Source organism: Schistocerca gregaria, chromosome 4 (assembly GCF_023897955.1).
Source record: "Schistocerca gregaria isolate iqSchGreg1 chromosome 4, iqSchGreg1.2, whole genome shotgun sequence".
NCBI classification, from domain to species: domain Eukaryota; kingdom Metazoa; phylum Arthropoda; class Insecta; order Orthoptera; family Acrididae; genus Schistocerca; species Schistocerca gregaria.
The window spans coordinates 246,852,433-246,871,171 of record NC_064923.1 but is presented as its reverse complement, the minus strand read 5'-3'; the positions used below and the strand labels follow the sequence as shown (position 1 = coordinate 246,871,171).

Here is an 18,739-nt window from a genome sequence, read left to right as displayed (position 1 = left end):
AGGAGGAGGAGGAGCAGATTATTATTTAACATCTCATAGACAACGAGCACATCAGAAATGGGGCACAAGCTCGGATTAGGGAAGAATGGAGAACGAAAGCAGCTGTGCCCTTTTGAAGGAACCATCCTGGCATTTGCCTTAAGCAATTTAGAGAAATCACGGAAAATCTAATCAGGATGGCTGGACATGGGTTTGAACTGGTGTCCTCCCGAAGGTGAGTCCAGTGTGTCAACCACAGTGCTACTCTTCTCCATATGAGACTATGTAATGTGCGTGCGGGGCACGCAATACTCGTTAAAGCCAGTACTATGGTAGGTGAGCGGGGTTCACCTTATGAGAAAGGATTTTTGCATAGATATCGACTGCGTGTACCTGAATGGTGGCAAACAGACTTACGCCCACTGTGTAATAACAATGATCCCTCAAGCAAGTTCGAAATGCAATTCCACGCCAGGATGGACCAAAAGCAACACTGAAGATGCTACCAATTTGATAATAATACAGTCGCCAGCCTAATTAGGCATTAACTGAGTTTCTTCCCTATACAAGCTGGTATATAGTCATGCGAAACAACAAGTTGTAACACTGCATAATATAGTAGAATTTTATAACCAAAAAATCTATTGAACTGATAGTTTCACATTCTGTACTGATATGGAAAAACCATGAATACATAACACTACACTATAATGTATACTACAAAACTTTATACTGTCTATTAATCTGATTAAAATCGAGCATAGGTTACCCTAGCAATAGCACTTTTGTGACACACACAAAATGTCAATTTTGATAAAGATAAAATAATGATAAATTTTGACTTTTATATTGACTTTAACTTTTGCTGGTCAAACCTATTTAGAACACTTCAAAATTCAAATGAATAAAAGGGGGGGGGGGGGGGGAGCACTGAAACTGTTATGATCGATGTATTAAAAAAAATGATTACTAAATTTATTATGCATTCAAGATTTCCAGTATATAAATTACTACTCTTTTCATCTTATTTCCTGCTCATTCAAATACCTTTATATCTGTCTCGAAATAATAAACTTCATTACTATATCAATATTAAAGTTATCTTTCAACTTCGTTAGGCCTTTGTTATTCATTTACTGGTTCATTAACAAAAACATTTCTTTAAACACCATTCTAACATAGCTAGTTCTGTAAATAATTATTATTAACACAAATTTTAATTTTCATTTTGGGACACTCGGATTGCACAACATTTGGAATGGACCCTGTCTAGGTTAGTTGAGGGGATAATTAAATGATGAGAAAGTTCTGGTAAAATTTAGGTTATTATTGCACGGTTCACTCTCTGATCCATACGAATACAGCACCAAAAGTTTCAACCTGCTAGTATCGATGCGGCAGTTGGCGGGCGGCGAGATGACGAGGCACAGAGCACACATACAACCACAGCTATGGCTCTTGACGTATCGGCACTTTAATTCCTCTTAGCGTCGCAATACTTTTCCATTTAGTACCCGAGGCTCAATGAAACTATGTCTTCCAGGAGAGCCTCCTTGCTCCAGAAGGTGTTGCTCAGAGCAATGCCAAACTCCAACTACTACTGAGCCCGTTGTGCCGTGCAGTGCGCCCGTTCATTTTCCCGTGCTCCCCTGCCATCCACCTTTTACCGCTCCCTGACAGGCTGGGTATTCACCCGATGTTTTGCATACTACATATCCTGACACATTGCCTATGTATGGACCAGATCCACAGTTATAATTTTAAACATCTTACAACAGTCTCAAAATTTGTTACATTTCAATTCTATCACTGTGAACCAATTTTATACAACAAATGAAATTTTCTCCAACTTACTTTGTTGCTCTTTTAGGAATTTGAACTGAATTATAAAAAAAAAAAAGTTTCTTACCTTGCGAAGAAAACATTCGCCTGTTGCTACCAATGATGGCAGCATTTCCTTGAAAAGAATAGTATTCTATTAAAGGAGATCCTGTGCAATATGATGAATGAGTCCGTTTTAGAAAATGAGCATTTGCTATTTTGCAGCTCAGACGGAAAAGCTCACTGTGAGCAGTCATTTCTACAAATCTGAAAAAAGAAATAATTTCAAAAATAGTTTTTGTTTGCACCCAAAAGGAAATAAGTAAAATATGATGATAAAGAAACGAACATGAGGTCTTGAAGTACTAAATAATAATACTTGGGGCAGAAGATATGGAAGTAGACAACTAGAGGCACAAACATTAACAGAAGTCACATCACACTGAAAGATGCTGTAGATTTGACTTCCCACATGTTTCTAAAATGCATTTATTGGAAGCAAGGTTTGAGATGGTACATACAATGTAATCCAGTTTCTGTTAAGCAGAGATACCTCGCAGAAGGTAATGTGTGTTATCAATATAGGACAACTATCTGCATCTACTGATTCTCACCATGGTTTCAGTATCATAATGTTGAGAAGGAATAATGAGCAGTATTTGCATATATACTAATGCAATACATATGCTACCAGTGGTTCACTGTGTCAATGACAGAACTGATTGAAGCCCTATAGTATGGAGCAGGATGGATTCTATGATGATCTCAAACAGTTCTTAAGACTTATATTGGCTGGAGAACTCTATGTTCTCTAAATTAGCCAAAAACAACATACAGTACATGAAACAACTACTCATACAATGGAGTACAGGTGATGGGCAAATGTGTGTGGTAAGCCCTAGAGAAACTAATTAAGCAGAAAATAAACAACCTAACAAATCAGGATTCTGGGGGGAAATGAGACTTTGGTATTAGACTTACTACATAAACTACATAAGCAATAACTACTTAGACATGTCAAACTGTATTGTTGGGAGGGAGAAAAAAAAAGGTTTTTTTTTGGGGGGGGGGGGGGCAGATAGATAGATAGATAGATAGATAGATAGATAGAGAGAGAGAGAGAGAGAGAGAGAGAGAGAGAGAGAGAGAGAGAGAGAGAGAGAGAGAGAGAGGAGGGGGGGGGGGGCAGGGAGTCACTGATAATACATTATGAAGTACTTGTGGACTCAAGAATGAGTGAGATAGTAAAAGGAGGGTAGTGGCAAATATTTTTTTTTTGGGGAGGGGGGGGGGGGTGGCAGTGGAGACCTAAGAAACTAAGAATAAGAGCAGATACAGTGACAAGCAATCCCTCTTCCAATATCCTGGAGTTTTCGGTAAGGGCCAAGCAGATAGATACTATAATACAGTTCAGTCCACATAAAATTCTCCAGCACCTTTCCTTCTCACATTCTGTACATTTCACACAATACACCAATAATCCACCAAATATACTCACCCAGACCACTATTCCTGTGTACCACCTACAAATTAAATAATACTGAATACCCACTGAATAACTTTACAAGAACAAAGAGAAAATATGAGTTTACTGTACCTGGTCACAACTGTGACTGAATACAGTAAAGTTGTAGTTTCTGTTGCTAATCATAACAGTCACAGTACGAAATAACTTAAAATGTTCACATTTAAAATTTCACCACAATTGTTCTTACCCTCCCAAAATGGATTTCCAACACCTACTCACCCTACAAAATTTCCTGTCTACTGCTGTACCACTCCAATGTCAAAATATCTTGCTCTGTGAATCATGTTCCCCTTCCACATCTAAACTGAAAACCAGTTGCACTACCTCCTGCTCCAACCATCCAAGTAGAGGTAGAATCACTTAAAAACAGCAATACCATATACTACTTCACTCTGTGGTTTTGTGCATGGGTGAGATTGCGAAAATCTGTATATAGACCTACACATGATAAATCACTTATGGAACTCTGAATTACTACAAGCTTAATCTCATTGTTGCACCCTTTGCAACACACACTCTCTGGAAAATCGACAAAACACTACTTGCTCTAAGTTCCAAGTGAAACCAGTTCTTAAATTAGGCCTACATACTTTTAGACCTGTAAAACACTTCTGTTGTTGTTGTCTTCAGTCCTGAGACTGGTTTGATGCAGCTCTCCATGCTCCTCTATCCTGTGCAAGCTTCTTCATCTCCCGGTACTTACTGCAACCTACATCCTTGTGAATCTGCTTAGTGTATTCGTCTCTTGGGTCCCTCTACGATTTTTACCCTCCACACTGCCCTCCAATGCTAAATTTGTGATCCCTTGATGCCTCAGAACATGTCCTACCAACCGGTTCCTTTTTCTTGTCAAGTTGTGCCACAAACTCCTCTTCTCTCCAATTCTATTCAGTACCTCCTCATTAGTCATGTGATCTACCCATCTAATCTTCAGCATTCTTCTGTAGCACCACATTTTGAGAGCTTCTATTCTCTTCTTGTCCAAACTATTTATCATCCATGTTTCACTTCCATACATGGCTACACTCCATACAAATACTTTCAGAAACGACTTCCTGACACTTAAATCTATACTCGATGTTAACAAATTTCTCTTCTTCAGAGATGCTTTCCTTGCCCTTGCCAGTCTACATTTAATATCCTCTCTACTTCGACCATCATCAGTTATTTTGCTCCCAAAATAGCAAAACTCCTTTACTACTTTAAGTGCCTCATTTCCTAATCTAATTCCCTCAGCATCACCCGAATTAATTCGACTACATTCCATGATCCTCGTTTTGCTTTTGTTGATGTTCATCTTATATCCTCCTTTCAAGACACTGTCCATTCCGTTCAACTGTTCTTCCTAGACCTTAGCCGTCTCTGACAGAATTACAATGTCATCAGCGAACCTCAACATTTTTATTTCTTCTTCATAGTCTTTAATACCTACTCCAAATTTTTCTTGTGTTTCCTTTACTGCTTGCTCAATATACAGATTGAATAACATCGGGGACAGGCTACAATCCTGTCTCACTCCCTTCCCAACCACTGCTTCCCTTTCATGGCAGTTATAAGAGTTGACAGCCATGAAAGGGAAGCAGTGGTTGGGAAGGGAGTGAGACAGGATTGTAGCCTCTCCCCGATGTTACTCAATCTGTATATTGAGCAAGCAGTGAAGGAAACAAAAGAAAAATTCAGATTAGGTATTAAAATCCATGGAGAAGAAATAAAAACTTTGAGGTTCGCCGATGACATTGTAATTCTGTTAGAGACTTGAAAGGACTTGGAAGAGCAGTTGAACGGAATGGATGGTGTCTTGAAAGGAGGATATAAGACGAACATCAACAAAAGGAAAACTAGGATAATGGAATGTAGTCAAATTAAGTCGGGTGATGTTGAGGGTATTAGATTAGGAAATGAGACACTTAAAGTAGTAAATGAGTTTTGCTATTTGGGGAGCAAAATAACTGATGACGGTCGAAGTAGTGAGGATATACGAGTAAAATGTAGACTGGCAATAGCAAGGAAAGCATTTCTGAAGAAGAGAAATTTGTTAACATCGAGTATTGATTTAAGTGTCAGGAAGTCATTTCTGAAAGTATTTGTATGGAGTGTAGCCATGTATGGAAGTGAAACATGGACGATAAGTAGTTTGGACAGGAAGAGAATAGAAGCTTTCGAAATGTGGTGCTACAGAAGAATGCTGAAGATTAGGTGGGTAGATAGGGATAGGTTGGTAGGACATTTTCTGAGGCATCAAGGGATCACCAATTTAGTATTGGAGGTCAGCATGGAGGGTAGAAATCGTAGAGGGAGACCAAGAGATGAATACAGTAAGCAGATTCAGAAGGATGTAGGTTGCAGTAGGTACTGGGATATGAAGAAGCTTGCACAGGTTAGAGTAGCATAGAGAGCTGCATCAAACCAGTCTCAGGACTGAAGACAACAACATATTAGAAATGGTCTAGCAGGATGAGGTCTGGGTTGCAGCATTTTATGTATGAATGTACTAACATTGGCAGACATTTGTAGTGAAGATAAATTCTCTGCAACTACGAAACTGTAGTTGGTTCAATCAGAGGAAGCTGATGACGATGATTTGTCAAATATTTTAGTAACTAGTGTCGATCATAACTTGGCTCCTATGTATGAATTTTGCATTACTGTTGATGCCATACATGCAACATAAATTAGTCCCATTGGTGTACTTAACACTTATATACTACAATACGATCAACAATGCTTACATTTATTGAACTGATGAATTTTATATCAAAACAGCATTGCTCGACAGCGCAACGTAACACAGAAGAATGATATACTAAGTACTAATACAAGACAAACATTCTTTGCCAAATTATTGACTATAGTGCAGCACCTAACCTATAACAACAAAATGACTCAAAGAATTTCAAATAGCTGTACAAGAACAAACTATTCACATTATCTGCGAGAGAAATGATTAAGCGTTCTTTTATGTTGACATGATATAAACAATACTGAATCTGCACTTCACCCACTATCATCCGCACCCGAGCAGGCGAGCACCTGCATGCGCGTCCACGACCTACCCCCACTTCGGCGATGGACATACAATCTGTAATGTTGGTGACAGTGTTGACAAACGAAAGTGTACTCGTGGACAAATGATATCCAATAATACAAAAGGAAAGATGGCTGCCAATGGATGACTGTTGGAATTGAGGAAGAAATAGCAAGTTGTGTGAACTGATGAAATGGAAGAGTACCGTTAGTCATTAGATGGAATACGCAAGACATTAAGTCGGGTGCAGCCACTGGGAAGAGGTAGTCAATCATGGATGGACCACAGGGAATTATAGACACTGATGTTTGTTGTGAAGAAAGTGGATTCAAACCTCAAAAAGAAATAGTTTTCAACAAACTCTTACCGTTTGCAAAGGAGCTAGAGGAAGATGCAACACGACTGCTATCAGATATTAAAGCGAACATTGGAAAATCAGTGTTGTTACGTGAACTGCGACCAGGTTGTGGAATTTGGACAGCAAGACTTTCCAAGTAAGTTTAGTAACTTAAATGTTAACCAGTGTTATATATGTACCTCTTTTTCAAATCTCTACGCTATAGTGAGCGACAAGTTTGTTCATTATGAAAACATACAACGTCATTGTCATCGCAGAGGTGAATAATATTGGCATATTTGCTTTCCCCTTAAGAAATTCGTATACATTACAATCAGTTTGCTGTTACCTTTGTACCGAACAGCAATACATACAAAATTGCCATAACAGAGTCGTTCAGCTGTAAAATGACACACTTAAACACCAATTTTTATGGCTTTCGACTGAGAAATGTTGCATGATGTTACTGCATCTTTAAAGAGGATTGGGAAAAGAACATGTTTTTATCGATCTTACGTTTCTACTTGTTGGAAGTTATACAGTTTATTCACCAATTACTTTTTACATGAAGTTGACCTCCCTACCAACAGCAAGGTCCATGGTTCATGGGGTCATTTCTAATATGATCAGTCTATATTTGTCCAACAGCTTACAGCAAGAAATTAAATCAAATATTATGGACACACTAAGAAAGCAGAGTCTGCTGTTCTTACGGTCGTGCATGGAGCACTTATCAAAACCATCCATTAATCAGCCATCCGTCATTCAATCCGTGTAAAAATAATTTTGTGATCGTTATCAGAATTGTGGACTTAGAGAAAGCTTTTGACAATGTTGACTAAAAAACTCTCTTTCAAATTCTAAAGGTGGCAGGGGTAAAATACAGGGAGCAAAAGGCTATTCACAATTTGTATAGAAACCAAATGGCAGTTATGATTTGACAGGCATGAAAGGGAAGCAGTGGTTGGGAAGGGAGTGAGACAGGGTTGTAGCCTCTCCCCGATGTTACTCAATCTGTATATTGAGCAAGCAGTGAAGGAAACAAAAGAAAAATTCAGAGTAGGTATTAAAATCCATGGAGAAGAAATGAAAACTTTGAGGTTCACCGATGACATTGTAATTCTGTCATAGACTTAAAAGGACTTGGAAAAGCAGTTGAATGGAATGGATGGTGTCTTGAAAGGAGGATATAAGATGAACATCAACAAAAGGAAAACTAGGATAATGGAATGTAGTCGGGTGATGTTGAGGGTATTAGATTAGGAAATGAGACACTTAAAGTAGTAAAGGAGTTTTGCTATTTGGGGAGCAAAATAACTGATGACGGTCAAAGTAGAGAGGATATACGAGTAAAATGTAGACTGGCAATAGCAAGGAAAGCATTTCTGAAGAAGAGAAATTTGTTAACATCGAGTATTGATTTAAGTGTCAGGAAGTCATTTCTGAAAGTATTTGTATGGAGTGTAGCCATGTATGGAAGTGAAACATGGACGATAAATAGTTTGGACAGGAAGAGAATAGAAGCTTTCGAAATGTGGTGCTACAGAAGAATGCTGAAGATTAGATGGGTAGATCACATAACTAATGAGGAAGTATTGAATAGGATTGGGGAGTAGAGAAGTTTGTGGTACAACTTGACTAGAAGAAGGGATCGGTTGGTAGGACATTTTCTGAGGCATCAAGGGATCACCAATTTAGTATTGGAGGTCAGCATGGAGGGTAGAAATCGTAGAGGGAGACCAAGAGATGAATACAGTAAGCAGATTCAGAAGGATGTAGGTTGCAGTAGGTACTGGGAGATGAAGCAGCTTGCACAGGTTAGAGTAGCATAGAGAGCTGCATCAAACCAGTCTCAGGACTGAAGACCACAACAACATATTAGAAATGGTCTAGCAGGATGAGGTCTGGGTTGCAGTATTTTATGTATGAATGTACTAACTTTGGCAGACATTTGTAGTGAAGGTAAATTCTCTTCAACTACGAAACTGTAGTTGGTTCAATTTCAACTTAATAATGCACATTATGATCGATAACAGTTAATTTTACACCAGTGGTTTGCTAATAATAAATACCATATGATATTGTAATGTTATACTTGTGTATGGTACTTAAAAGAAGAAGGTGTATACCAGTACCAAAGGATATGCATTCATTTCGAGTTTTGACATTAACACCCCCCCCCCCCCCCCCTCTCTCTCTCTCTCCCCCAGGCCATTAACTTCTTTATTATCGTTTATTACTGTTTCTTTTTAATCATAAAATGAATTGCACCCACATATCTTGAGATGTAATCATTAGGCTGTCCTGTCAGTTTGTGATGGATGGAAATTATTGTGATCTTTTTCTCCCAATTTACCGAGGCACTTTATTGAACACCTTTTCTTAGTTGTCCACACACACACACACACACACACACACACACACACACACACACACACACACACACACACACACACCAAGAGACTTTGGTTTATCCATTCCATTTAATTTTTTGCCGTGTTCCACAATTATTGACAACAATAAAAAAATAGAGATAACTCACCATGCAGAGTTTGTGGCAGTTGGCCGTGGCTAAACAAATGAGAACTGTGAATACTCAGTGGTAGAGGAGTGGGATGGGGGAACAAGCCCTCTTGCAGTGCTGGCAGCCTGTGTCCATGTTGTATGCTCCTGCAAAAACAAAACTGACATAATGGTTATAGGGATTATCAGTTCCTTTTGGTGCTTTGGGGGTCATACTCGGTTGTTCTCATGGTCTGGGATTAGTCTCTTCACGCAATTCAAAATACAAAACGAAAGCGATGCACAATACAAAGCAGAGTACACAAAGCATTCAATAACTGCTACAGTGCAGTTGTTTACTGAGGTTAGCAGTGTTGTAAATGTGGTTGTTCAGGTCCAACCTCTATCACTATCTTAAGATACTATAGATACAGGCCCCGTTAAAAAGGATTTTTCCACATACACGACATCACTTGGTGCCCCTCCCCCTTCCTTTTCCCTTGTACACTTGTCGCCCATGTCGGTTTTCGCTACTAATTGTGATAAGCAGTGTATGCAAATCTTTCACTTGGGGACACCTGTCACCCCTCTCGGCTTGGCACTCCAAGTGACATCTGCAAACAACCTAAGATGGCTGCTCAGATTGTCCCCTAAATCGTTTATATAGATAAGGATCAGCAAAAAGCCTATAACACTACCTTGGTGAATGTGAGAAATCACTTCTGTTTTACTCAGTTACTTTTTTGTCAATTACTATGAACTGTGATATCTGTGGCAGGAAATCAGGAATCCAGTCACACAATTGAGGTGATATTCCATAAGCAATTTCACTACAAGTTACTTATGTGGTACTGTGTCAAAAGCCTTCTGGAAAATTAGATATACAGAATCAATTTGAAATCCCTTCTCATAAACAATCAACACTTCGTATGAGTAAAGAGCTGCTTGTGTTTCACAAGAACGATGTTATTTCCATGTTGACTGTTTGTCAAAAGGCCATTCCCTTCCAGGTAATTCATAATGTTCAAACTCCATGTGTGTTCCAAAATACTGCTGCATGTTGACATTAATGATAAAGGCCTGTAATTTTGTGGATTACTCCAGCTACCTTCCTCAAATATTTGTGTGGCCTGTACAACTTTTACAGGCTTTGGGTACGGATCTTTCATCCCGTGAACGATTGTTAAGTGTGGAGCTATTGCATCAGCGTTCTCTGAAAGAAACCTGGCTGGTATACAACTTGGACTTGTAGACTTGCTTTTATTGAGTGATTTAAGTTGGTAGACAATGAGGACATCTACTTATAAGTTACTCATATTGGCAACAGTTCTTGATTAAATTCTGGAATATTTACTTCATCTTCTTTGGTGAAGGAATTTTGGAAGTCTGTGTTCATAAACTCTGCTGTGGGAGCATGGTCATTGATAGTATTTCCATTTCTAAAGTGCAGAGAAGCCATGGGCGCCCATCTCAGCTCTGCGCCCCAATCGGTGACTTGTTTTGCTTGGGCCTTAAACAGCCCTGCAGGGTCATAGCCACAAAATCTCTGAGAGAGACAATGCATTACTGGTTTTGCGCATTGATTAGAACAACAGGGAATAGAGAATAGTATTAGATTTCAGAATGAGGTCCTGGATTCGAGTTCTAGTTCGGCACACAGTTTTAATCTGCTGGAAGTTTTAATGCTCATAGATGTTTGCAAACATTCCATGAGGAGACAACAATTGAGGTAGATTCCTTCAACAAGTCACACAGATAAATAACACCAAAGTTTTTTTAATATTTTATGATATTGAAATCACTGCTTAAATTGTTTAATGAATGCAGTTTCATGTACTTGCTACGCATAGATATATTTATGTAACAGAATTGCGTTTTATTTTGACATGTGGATTGTGTGACATTCAACTGATGGTAATTGTTTTGTTCAAACAAATTTTGGGCTTGCATTCAGACATTGTTAACTTCATCCCATAATATTTCGACTGGGCGTCTGCCAGCCATCTTCAGATGAGCCATTGAAGACTTGCACCATTCCACAATATATAACACACTGCAAGTGTTCTGTGCAAGCATTTACATAAGGTCACATTTCTTTTTGTGGGCAACAGTTAGTTTAAAAGCTATCTAAGGTTGTTGGCCTTTTGGGATCCGTGAAAGACGTCTTGCTATTGCGGAAAACCGAAATTTACAAAGTACTTTGTCATTGTGGTGTAGCTCACGTAGGCAGACCACACACACTTTCAAAGAACTCTGCACTGAACATCAATATTGCACACGCCTTCTGTAACTAAGCAAGTCTGCTGTTGCTGAGCACTGCATTTCCAGTAGATATTCAATGCAGTATGACAGAACTATGATTCTGGCCACAGCAACATCTTTTTGGGACTTCATTATTAAAGAGTCCATGGGAATATGCCTGGTGGAAAAGTTAGTGAACTGTGATGATGGCTACCAGTTGAACAGTACATGGAACCCCATTATCTCCTTGACTTGTTCTGATCGAAGACAACAGAGTGCGCCAACGTCCATCGTGAGCACCAGTGCAGAGGATAGCAGAGTTCTGTGTTTCCACAAGCAAGAACACTGCCGCCAGGAAGTATGGTCCATCTGCCAATTTGATTTTAAAGCATGTGTGGAATACTTGCAGTGGACTATGTTTTATGCAATGGAGCAAGTCTTCATCAGTATTTGATGGATCACCTGAAGATCGCTGGCAGCTGCACAGTCGAAATATCATGGAATTAATTAGACAACGACCAACTGCAGACCCAAGATTTGTTTGAACATTCAATTCGCTGGGAAAGCTTTAAAATTCATAGTTGTTGCTTTTTCACATTTGAGAGTATATTTTCATTTCGCTGACGAGAGCAATGGGAGGGAGGAATGTATTCCAAAAATAACTGTTAAAGCCTTTTTATACCTTCAAAACTAACAGAAAATGCACTGTCTTGCGGTAAATGTACTGCAGTCTGTAAGGAGCAAATTCATGTGTGTCTAGAGTCTGGGTTGTATTTACACAGGAAAGTCAAGCTGCCATTTCAGGAATTTGGTTTGTTTAGTGTGTGAGGCTGATTGGGAGGCCCTGTCAGGAAATAGGTCTGTGGACCAGGCTGAGAATCGTGAATATATTCCTAATAACTCTTAAATTTTTGAGTATTCTAGATCCAGTGCGAGAAAATTGGTATTGAGGATATTGCTTTATTATTTACACAGGTGCAGTGTTTGATCTGAGGCAAGACTCATGGGTAAGACCAACATTTCTAATGGAACTGCATCCTTTTTTTGTGGCATTTGAAAGGATTTTTTAAGAGAATTTCAACCACATAATGTGTGGGACTTGATCAAATAGCATCAAGATAACAGAAATGCAAACCACTGCCCCACAGTCAGGAGAAGAGGTTTCACAAACATCTATTCTTTTATACCAAATTAGTGGAAAAAAAAACATAACTTGAGTATGGTTCTTGTGTTATCTATGCACTCGAAGCCCATCAGTTTGTTCTGCTGTTGTAGCAGTTATGTAACTTACTTTTAAAGCTATCAAGGGATTCACAATGTAAAAAACAGCTGAAAACATTAATAATGTTTATGGTGAATGTCACAAAACTATTAGTGCAGTGGTGGAGTTGTATGCTGAAGAGTATCCGTAAGGAGAATAAAATACAACAAGGAAAAAGAAGAGCAATTAGTGAAGAAAATGAAACTAACACTTTAGCAGCAATAACACAATGCAAATGTCACTAAGTGGCATCTCAGAAGTGTTAGATGGATCAACCAAACTAGTGTTCTGTGAATACTGCATTCCATCTGTGAATACTACATTCCATCGCATTCTGTTGTCTTCATATTTTGTTGCATCTACAACTTTATGGCAGTGGCTTTGGGAATTGGTTGCAGTTCACCGAATGTTATCTATGAAAAGTGCTTAGTAGTGTGGCATCTCTATGCAATTTTTTTTTTTTTTTTTTTTTTTAAGGAAGAATCATTGTTTATGGACCATGGGCAAGACAATCTTCAATGTGCACTAATCGTCAGTTGAAAATCCACACTGACACAAAGATCTGGACAAAAACAATGCTCTGGGTCTGTCAGTGTTTAATGCATGTTTTGCAAGACCTGCATCATTGGTCCTTGTTTTATTGATGGGTATCTAAGTACACTCAAATATCTCAAGCTCCTACAATATGCTGTTGCCCTTCTTATTGGAAGATATCCCACTGGACATAAGGCAATCAGTGTGGTACTAACATAATGGATATCCCTCCTATTTAGCACTGCAGTGACAGACCATCTTAAGAGAACATTTGGAAGCACTGAAACGGTTGTTCAGGAAACACAAAATGGCCTGCACACTCACCAACTTTGAAAATACTATACTTTTATCTGTTGCAAAAATTAAACACGAGGCCTTTTGTGAAACGCCAATGACTCACAAAAACATGAAATGACGTATAACACAAACACGTGTTGCTGTTAACTCCAGAGGAAAATCATCATGCAGAAATGTTTCTCCAGAATCACTTTATAGTGTGTGGCAATGCTCAAGGTCAACATTTTGCGCACTTGGTATGGCAGCAGTGATAATGAACACACGAACCTTACCTGAGTTACGTGTTTAACTACATTTGATATAATATGGCAAAAATTTGTGGAATCTCTTCTCCTGACAGCATGACAGTGGTTTATGGTGCTGTTACCCTGATACTACTGACGCAGTCCCATACATGTATGCCATTGAAATTCTCTGAGAAGCTTTTTTCAAAGGCTACAGGAAAAAATATATAGTTGTGTACAACAAAAGTATGTTGTTTAAGTGTTAGACCACATTAAAGATCTGTACAAAAACACAATTTTTAGTGCAGTTTGTCTTGCTAAAGGGTTAGGGAAAGTGACATTGAGTGCTGGACATAAACACTGTAGTTTTGGATTTTATAAAGAAAAGTATGACTATGCCATTCATGGGGATGTTGGAAGCACTCGCTGTCTGTAACCAGTTCTTCATAATTTCTTCCAGTTCCACATATTCAGAGTAACTGACATACTTCATCTTTTTGGAATGTGGTCCACTGTTACACTTTCGAAAATAGTGTCTCAGTTTTTATGATGGTGTTCAGCATAGACACCGGTAACACCTAAACTCTGTGAAAACAACATTTTTCATTACAAACTTCAACTCTTTTGAGAATTTTTACTTTTTCTTCATCTAACAGTTTTTCCTCTCTCTTTTTCTGCACTGTTTTCCATCGGACAACTGTGACAGAAAACTGTAAGGTTCTACTTGAAAGAAAGTGAACAACATTACGCGACACACAAAGTTAACTGCTTGCACAGTGATTGATGAAAGAAGCTGTGACAGTTGATATTGAGTCGTCTCAGTCTACAGCGACAACTTTGCTGTCACTGCCAATGTAGCCAGCATTAGCTAGTGGACGATACTGTGTTCAATGTGCTTACAAACCATGAACGAAATCATTTTTCTTGTCATGTCATGTCAGCAGTTGTGTCTGTTAACCATTTGAATGTGTGCTCAAAACATGTACTGTACTGTGGGTGCAGGCCAGTTGGGGACAGTGTAAAGCTATGGGGCATATTAATGTTCATTCCCATGGGACCTGTGTCGGTAAACGAAGGCACCATGACAACTGTTCAAACATTATTATGGATCACCTGCATCCTGCATCCCTCCATACTTGGACTCTTCCCTGACAGCGACGGGATCTTCCAACTGGATTATTGTACAAGTCACAAGGCCAGAAACATGCCACTGTGGTTGGAGGGAATTGATAGTGAACTCATGTTCGTGTCTTAGCCACCAGATTTGCCTGATCTGAATTCGATGGAACATGTCTGTGACAATATTGTGTGCCAGTTCCACACACACAAACCACAGACCTGTAAATCATGGGAATTACATGATCAGTGTGTAGACATTGGTGCCACATACTGCCGGAAACCTACTAAGGACTGTTAGAACCCATGTCATGCAGAATTACGGCTGTATTGCATTCCAAACCTGAGCCAACATGCAATTAAGCAGATGGTCACAGTGGTTTGACTCATTAATGTATATCAGAGTTCTGAATTTACTTACCACAGGTGCAACCTGCAATATAGCCATTAAGTAAACACAAAAGTAAAGAAAGAAAGCATTCATAGCTTTTTGGTAGGGATGAAAGTAATGGTTACATTCTTTTGGTTTCAAACATTTTTCTGTTGCATGCACACAATTCTTATTGCTCACATTGACTGACTAGTAGTTGCACACCACACACCAGTTAAAAATGAACTGTAACACTCCATGCATACAGTTTCTGATCACAATGTAAAATCAGCATCTCTCTATCCCACATGTGAGTTTGAAAAGTGTAATTTTTCCCTCATTATATTTTTGATAAGAGATGTACAGCATGATTTTTGGTTTTGGTAATATGAAAATTCTTTATTTAATCACTGAATACCATATTTTCAGTAACTAGTTGTAAAATATTAACTTTAGTTGCAACAATCATGTTTAATGAATTACTTGTCTTTCTCCCAGATGTACAGGATGAGGCATAATAAAGAGCAATTTTTAAAAGACCGTTAAGTAAAAACAATTCATTAAATTTTTTATGTCATAATCTTAAAATACACGAAAAACATTTTCTGCAGTAGGAAAACGTTGGTTATTGTTTGAAGAAAACTCCTGTACGATGGTGTCCATTTTGACGCACACATTCCTCCAACCGGACCTTGAAGTTGGATTTGAATAACTTTCTGTTGGCTCCACTCCTTCAGGGCTTCAATTATTTGAGGAGGGTTATTTTGATAAAATTTACTTTTCAAATAACCCCACAACAAAAAGTCACATGTTGTGACGTCCAGTGAACAGAGGGCCACACAATTACCCACTTCGGAGATCACATGATTTGGAAACAAATGATTGACAATATTCATGCTTACTCAAGCAATGTGGGAGGTTGCCCCGTCCTGCTGGAAAAAGTCGGATTGTTCACTTTGTAGTGTGAAAGTTGTGGCATAAAAAAGTTTTCCAACATGTCTGTTTATCTCTGTGAAATCACTGTTAAAGCATTGCCAAGGCCATCTTCAAAAAAGTATGGCCTTGTGATCCCTAATGAAGACATAGTGCACCACACAGTAACTTTTGCACAGTGCAGTGGTTGCTGATGCAGTTCTCTGTTGTTAATGTCACTCCAGAACCGAAAATTCTGGTTTTTCATGTAACTGGAGAGATGGACATGAGCTTAATCACTGATCCACAAATGGTTTACAATGTCCTCGTCTCGATTAATCATGTCCAAAAATTCTTAGCAGAACCGGCTTCGACTCACATAATCTGTTTCCTTAAGGGCCTGAACCATTCGGATTTTGTAGGGCTGAAAGTGCAAATCCTGATGTAAAATTCTTTTTACCGTTCTGTTCAAAATCCCAAGTGTAGCACTGTGCCAGTGAGCTGAGTGACAAGAGCTTCTCTCAAAGGAAACTCTTACATGTTCGATGTTTTCAGGTGTGCACTCCATTTTTGGTCTCCCAGGTTTTGTTTTCGTCATTGACACTGTCTCCTCAAAGTTCTCAATCCACTATTTAATCACACAGGCAGACTGTACTAGCCTATTTCAATTAATGTTGAAATGCTTGCGGAATGCACAGCTTGCTAGCTGGTATGAACTATCGTTTTGATAAAATACTTTGACAGCATACGTATGATGCTGTGGGGTCCAGCACTCCATTATAACTAAATGTTATCTCTTGCCAAATGTAACTGACACTATCCCATCCACCTCTCTTTGATGCAGCTTGATTCACATGCATTTTAAAATTGCTTGATATTATGCCTCACCCTCTGTATGGACCCTCCGCCACACACCGTCAGGTGGCTTGTGGAGTATGGATGTAGATGTAGATGGGTTGAAAGCAGCTCACAATGTATTTTCATATGTGTAAATTTATGATTTCTTATACAGTGTATCTCATTTCCAGGTACATAAAAGTATATGGACTGAAATTTTCAAAAGAAGATCACATAGCATTCATTCATTTGATGTATGAACTAACGACCATTCCTAGCCTGGAACCATGGCTTGTCAGCAAGTTTGCAAATGTATCGATATGCCTCTTGAAGTAAGATTGTGTTAAATTTGTGGTAAATCTGTACAGTTATTTTAATTAACAAATCCATTATCTTCGTCTCCCTCATCCTCACAATCAATGGGTCTCTCTTAAACTTGGGTGCGAGGAATTCTGGACTCCCTTACAACTTTCTCAGTTGTACCCTTATTTCCTACCTGAGGAATCTAGGATAGTTTTCTTTTCTAATTTTATATGCCTCTATTGGTAGTTTTAAAATTTTGTGTTCTGAAGGTAAGTACTGGCAGCCATTCTGTCTACTATAGTTTTACAGTTATTTTAATCCCATAACCAAGGATTATTTCAATAATCCATCTGTGAAAACTGTTGTTCGTGAAAACCTTATGCTTTTAATAGATATATTTAATTGATATAATATAGACAAGGATGGTAAATAAAGGGATTTCTGTAACTTCAAGGGCAAATCAAGAAGTAGCAGCAAACTGTCAGCATTAATGCAATTAAAATTTCAGGCATTTGAAACGCCTTGGAAGTGAAAATGCATGCTATGAGAAAGTTTCAGTGTACACCGACAGATATATTATGTTAGAAAGTAATAACTGAAGTCTGGAAATACTTCGTAAGTAATGGGTTAGCCATTCTTTCTGGCATCTGAGTCCAGCAAGGTATGCAGGAGAGCCTCTGTGGAGCTTGGTAAATACTGTGAGCTACTGGTAGAAATTAAACTCTGAAGGTGGGTCCCAAGTCATACATGGATAGCTTAGTTGATAAAAGCGTTGCCTGTGAAAGGCAAATTTGAGGGTCTAAGTCACAGTTTAGCACATAGCTTTAATTTATCAGGGGGTTTCAAAGCAGCACACTCTCCTCAAAAGGGTGACGGATTCATTTGGAAGGACAGTGTCAGCTTCATTATTTACTAATGTTTGAGTAAACTGAAAATATTTCCTTTATTTATATGTTATAAATTTACTGATTAGCTGGAGACAACATGAATTTATGAAGATTAAATAACATTTTTGAATGAAATTCATCTTTTCTGTGAACTGTAACCACAGAAGATAAGATCTGCTGCTACCTGTTTTATTTGGAGGCATGAGATTTACCAGTCCCCACATCTCAAGAAGTGTAGACTGTAAACATTTAATACCAAGGCACCCCTGTTGACTGCAGTTTTGACAGAATTTCACTGGGATTTGCAACCAAAGATAAAGTTTCCGATGTTTAATTATAAAAAAAGCAATTCTGTAAAATTACCAGTGTGTTTGACCTGAGTTGTAAAAGCTTGAAAAGTGAGAGTCTGCTGCTTGACATTGCTTTTTTGCCAACTTTTCTTGGACATCTATGCTCTTATCATATCCTGCACTTGAAGATTCTTTTTAGTCTTCTGTCCCTAGGGAATTCTGAAAGACGAGTTTTTTGCAGATATCGAAGAGTGCTTCCACATAACTTCTGTTAT

The 18,739-nt window shown here is 38.6% G+C and overlaps 2 protein-coding genes across 5 annotated transcripts in view; one reads left to right on the top strand and one right to left on the bottom strand.

The window, feature by feature from the left end:
• The window catches only part of LOC126266949 (uncharacterized), an 83,468-nt gene extending 77,063 nt beyond the window's left edge, over nt 1–6,405 (bottom strand). The window contains exons 1-3 of one of the 4 annotated variants that reach the window (XM_049971664.1): nt 6,058–6,360; nt 3,548–3,687; nt 1,889–2,067 (exon numbers count right to left, since the gene is read on the bottom strand). In XM_049971664.1, the coding sequence (XP_049827621.1) occupies nt 1,889–2,057 (169 nt within the window). In that variant the 5' untranslated portion in view covers nt 2,058–2,067; nt 3,548–3,687; nt 6,058–6,360. Of the gene's footprint in view, nt 1–1,888; nt 2,068–3,547; nt 3,688–6,057 lie in introns of all 4 variants that reach the window. The other 3 variants (XM_049971661.1, XM_049971665.1, XM_049971662.1) reach the window with 3 other exon arrangements.
• A 71-nt stretch (nt 6,406–6,476) lies between these two features.
• Nucleotides 6,477–18,739, top strand: part of LOC126266948 (proteasome activator complex subunit 4-like) — a 201,710-nt gene continuing 189,447 nt past the window's right edge. The window contains exons 1-2 of the mRNA XM_049971660.1: nt 6,477–6,847; nt 17,176–17,316. Coding sequence (XP_049827617.1) covers nt 6,627–6,847; nt 17,176–17,316 — 362 coding nt within the window. The 5' untranslated portion in view covers nt 6,477–6,626. The remainder of the gene's footprint in view (nt 6,848–17,175; nt 17,317–18,739) is intronic.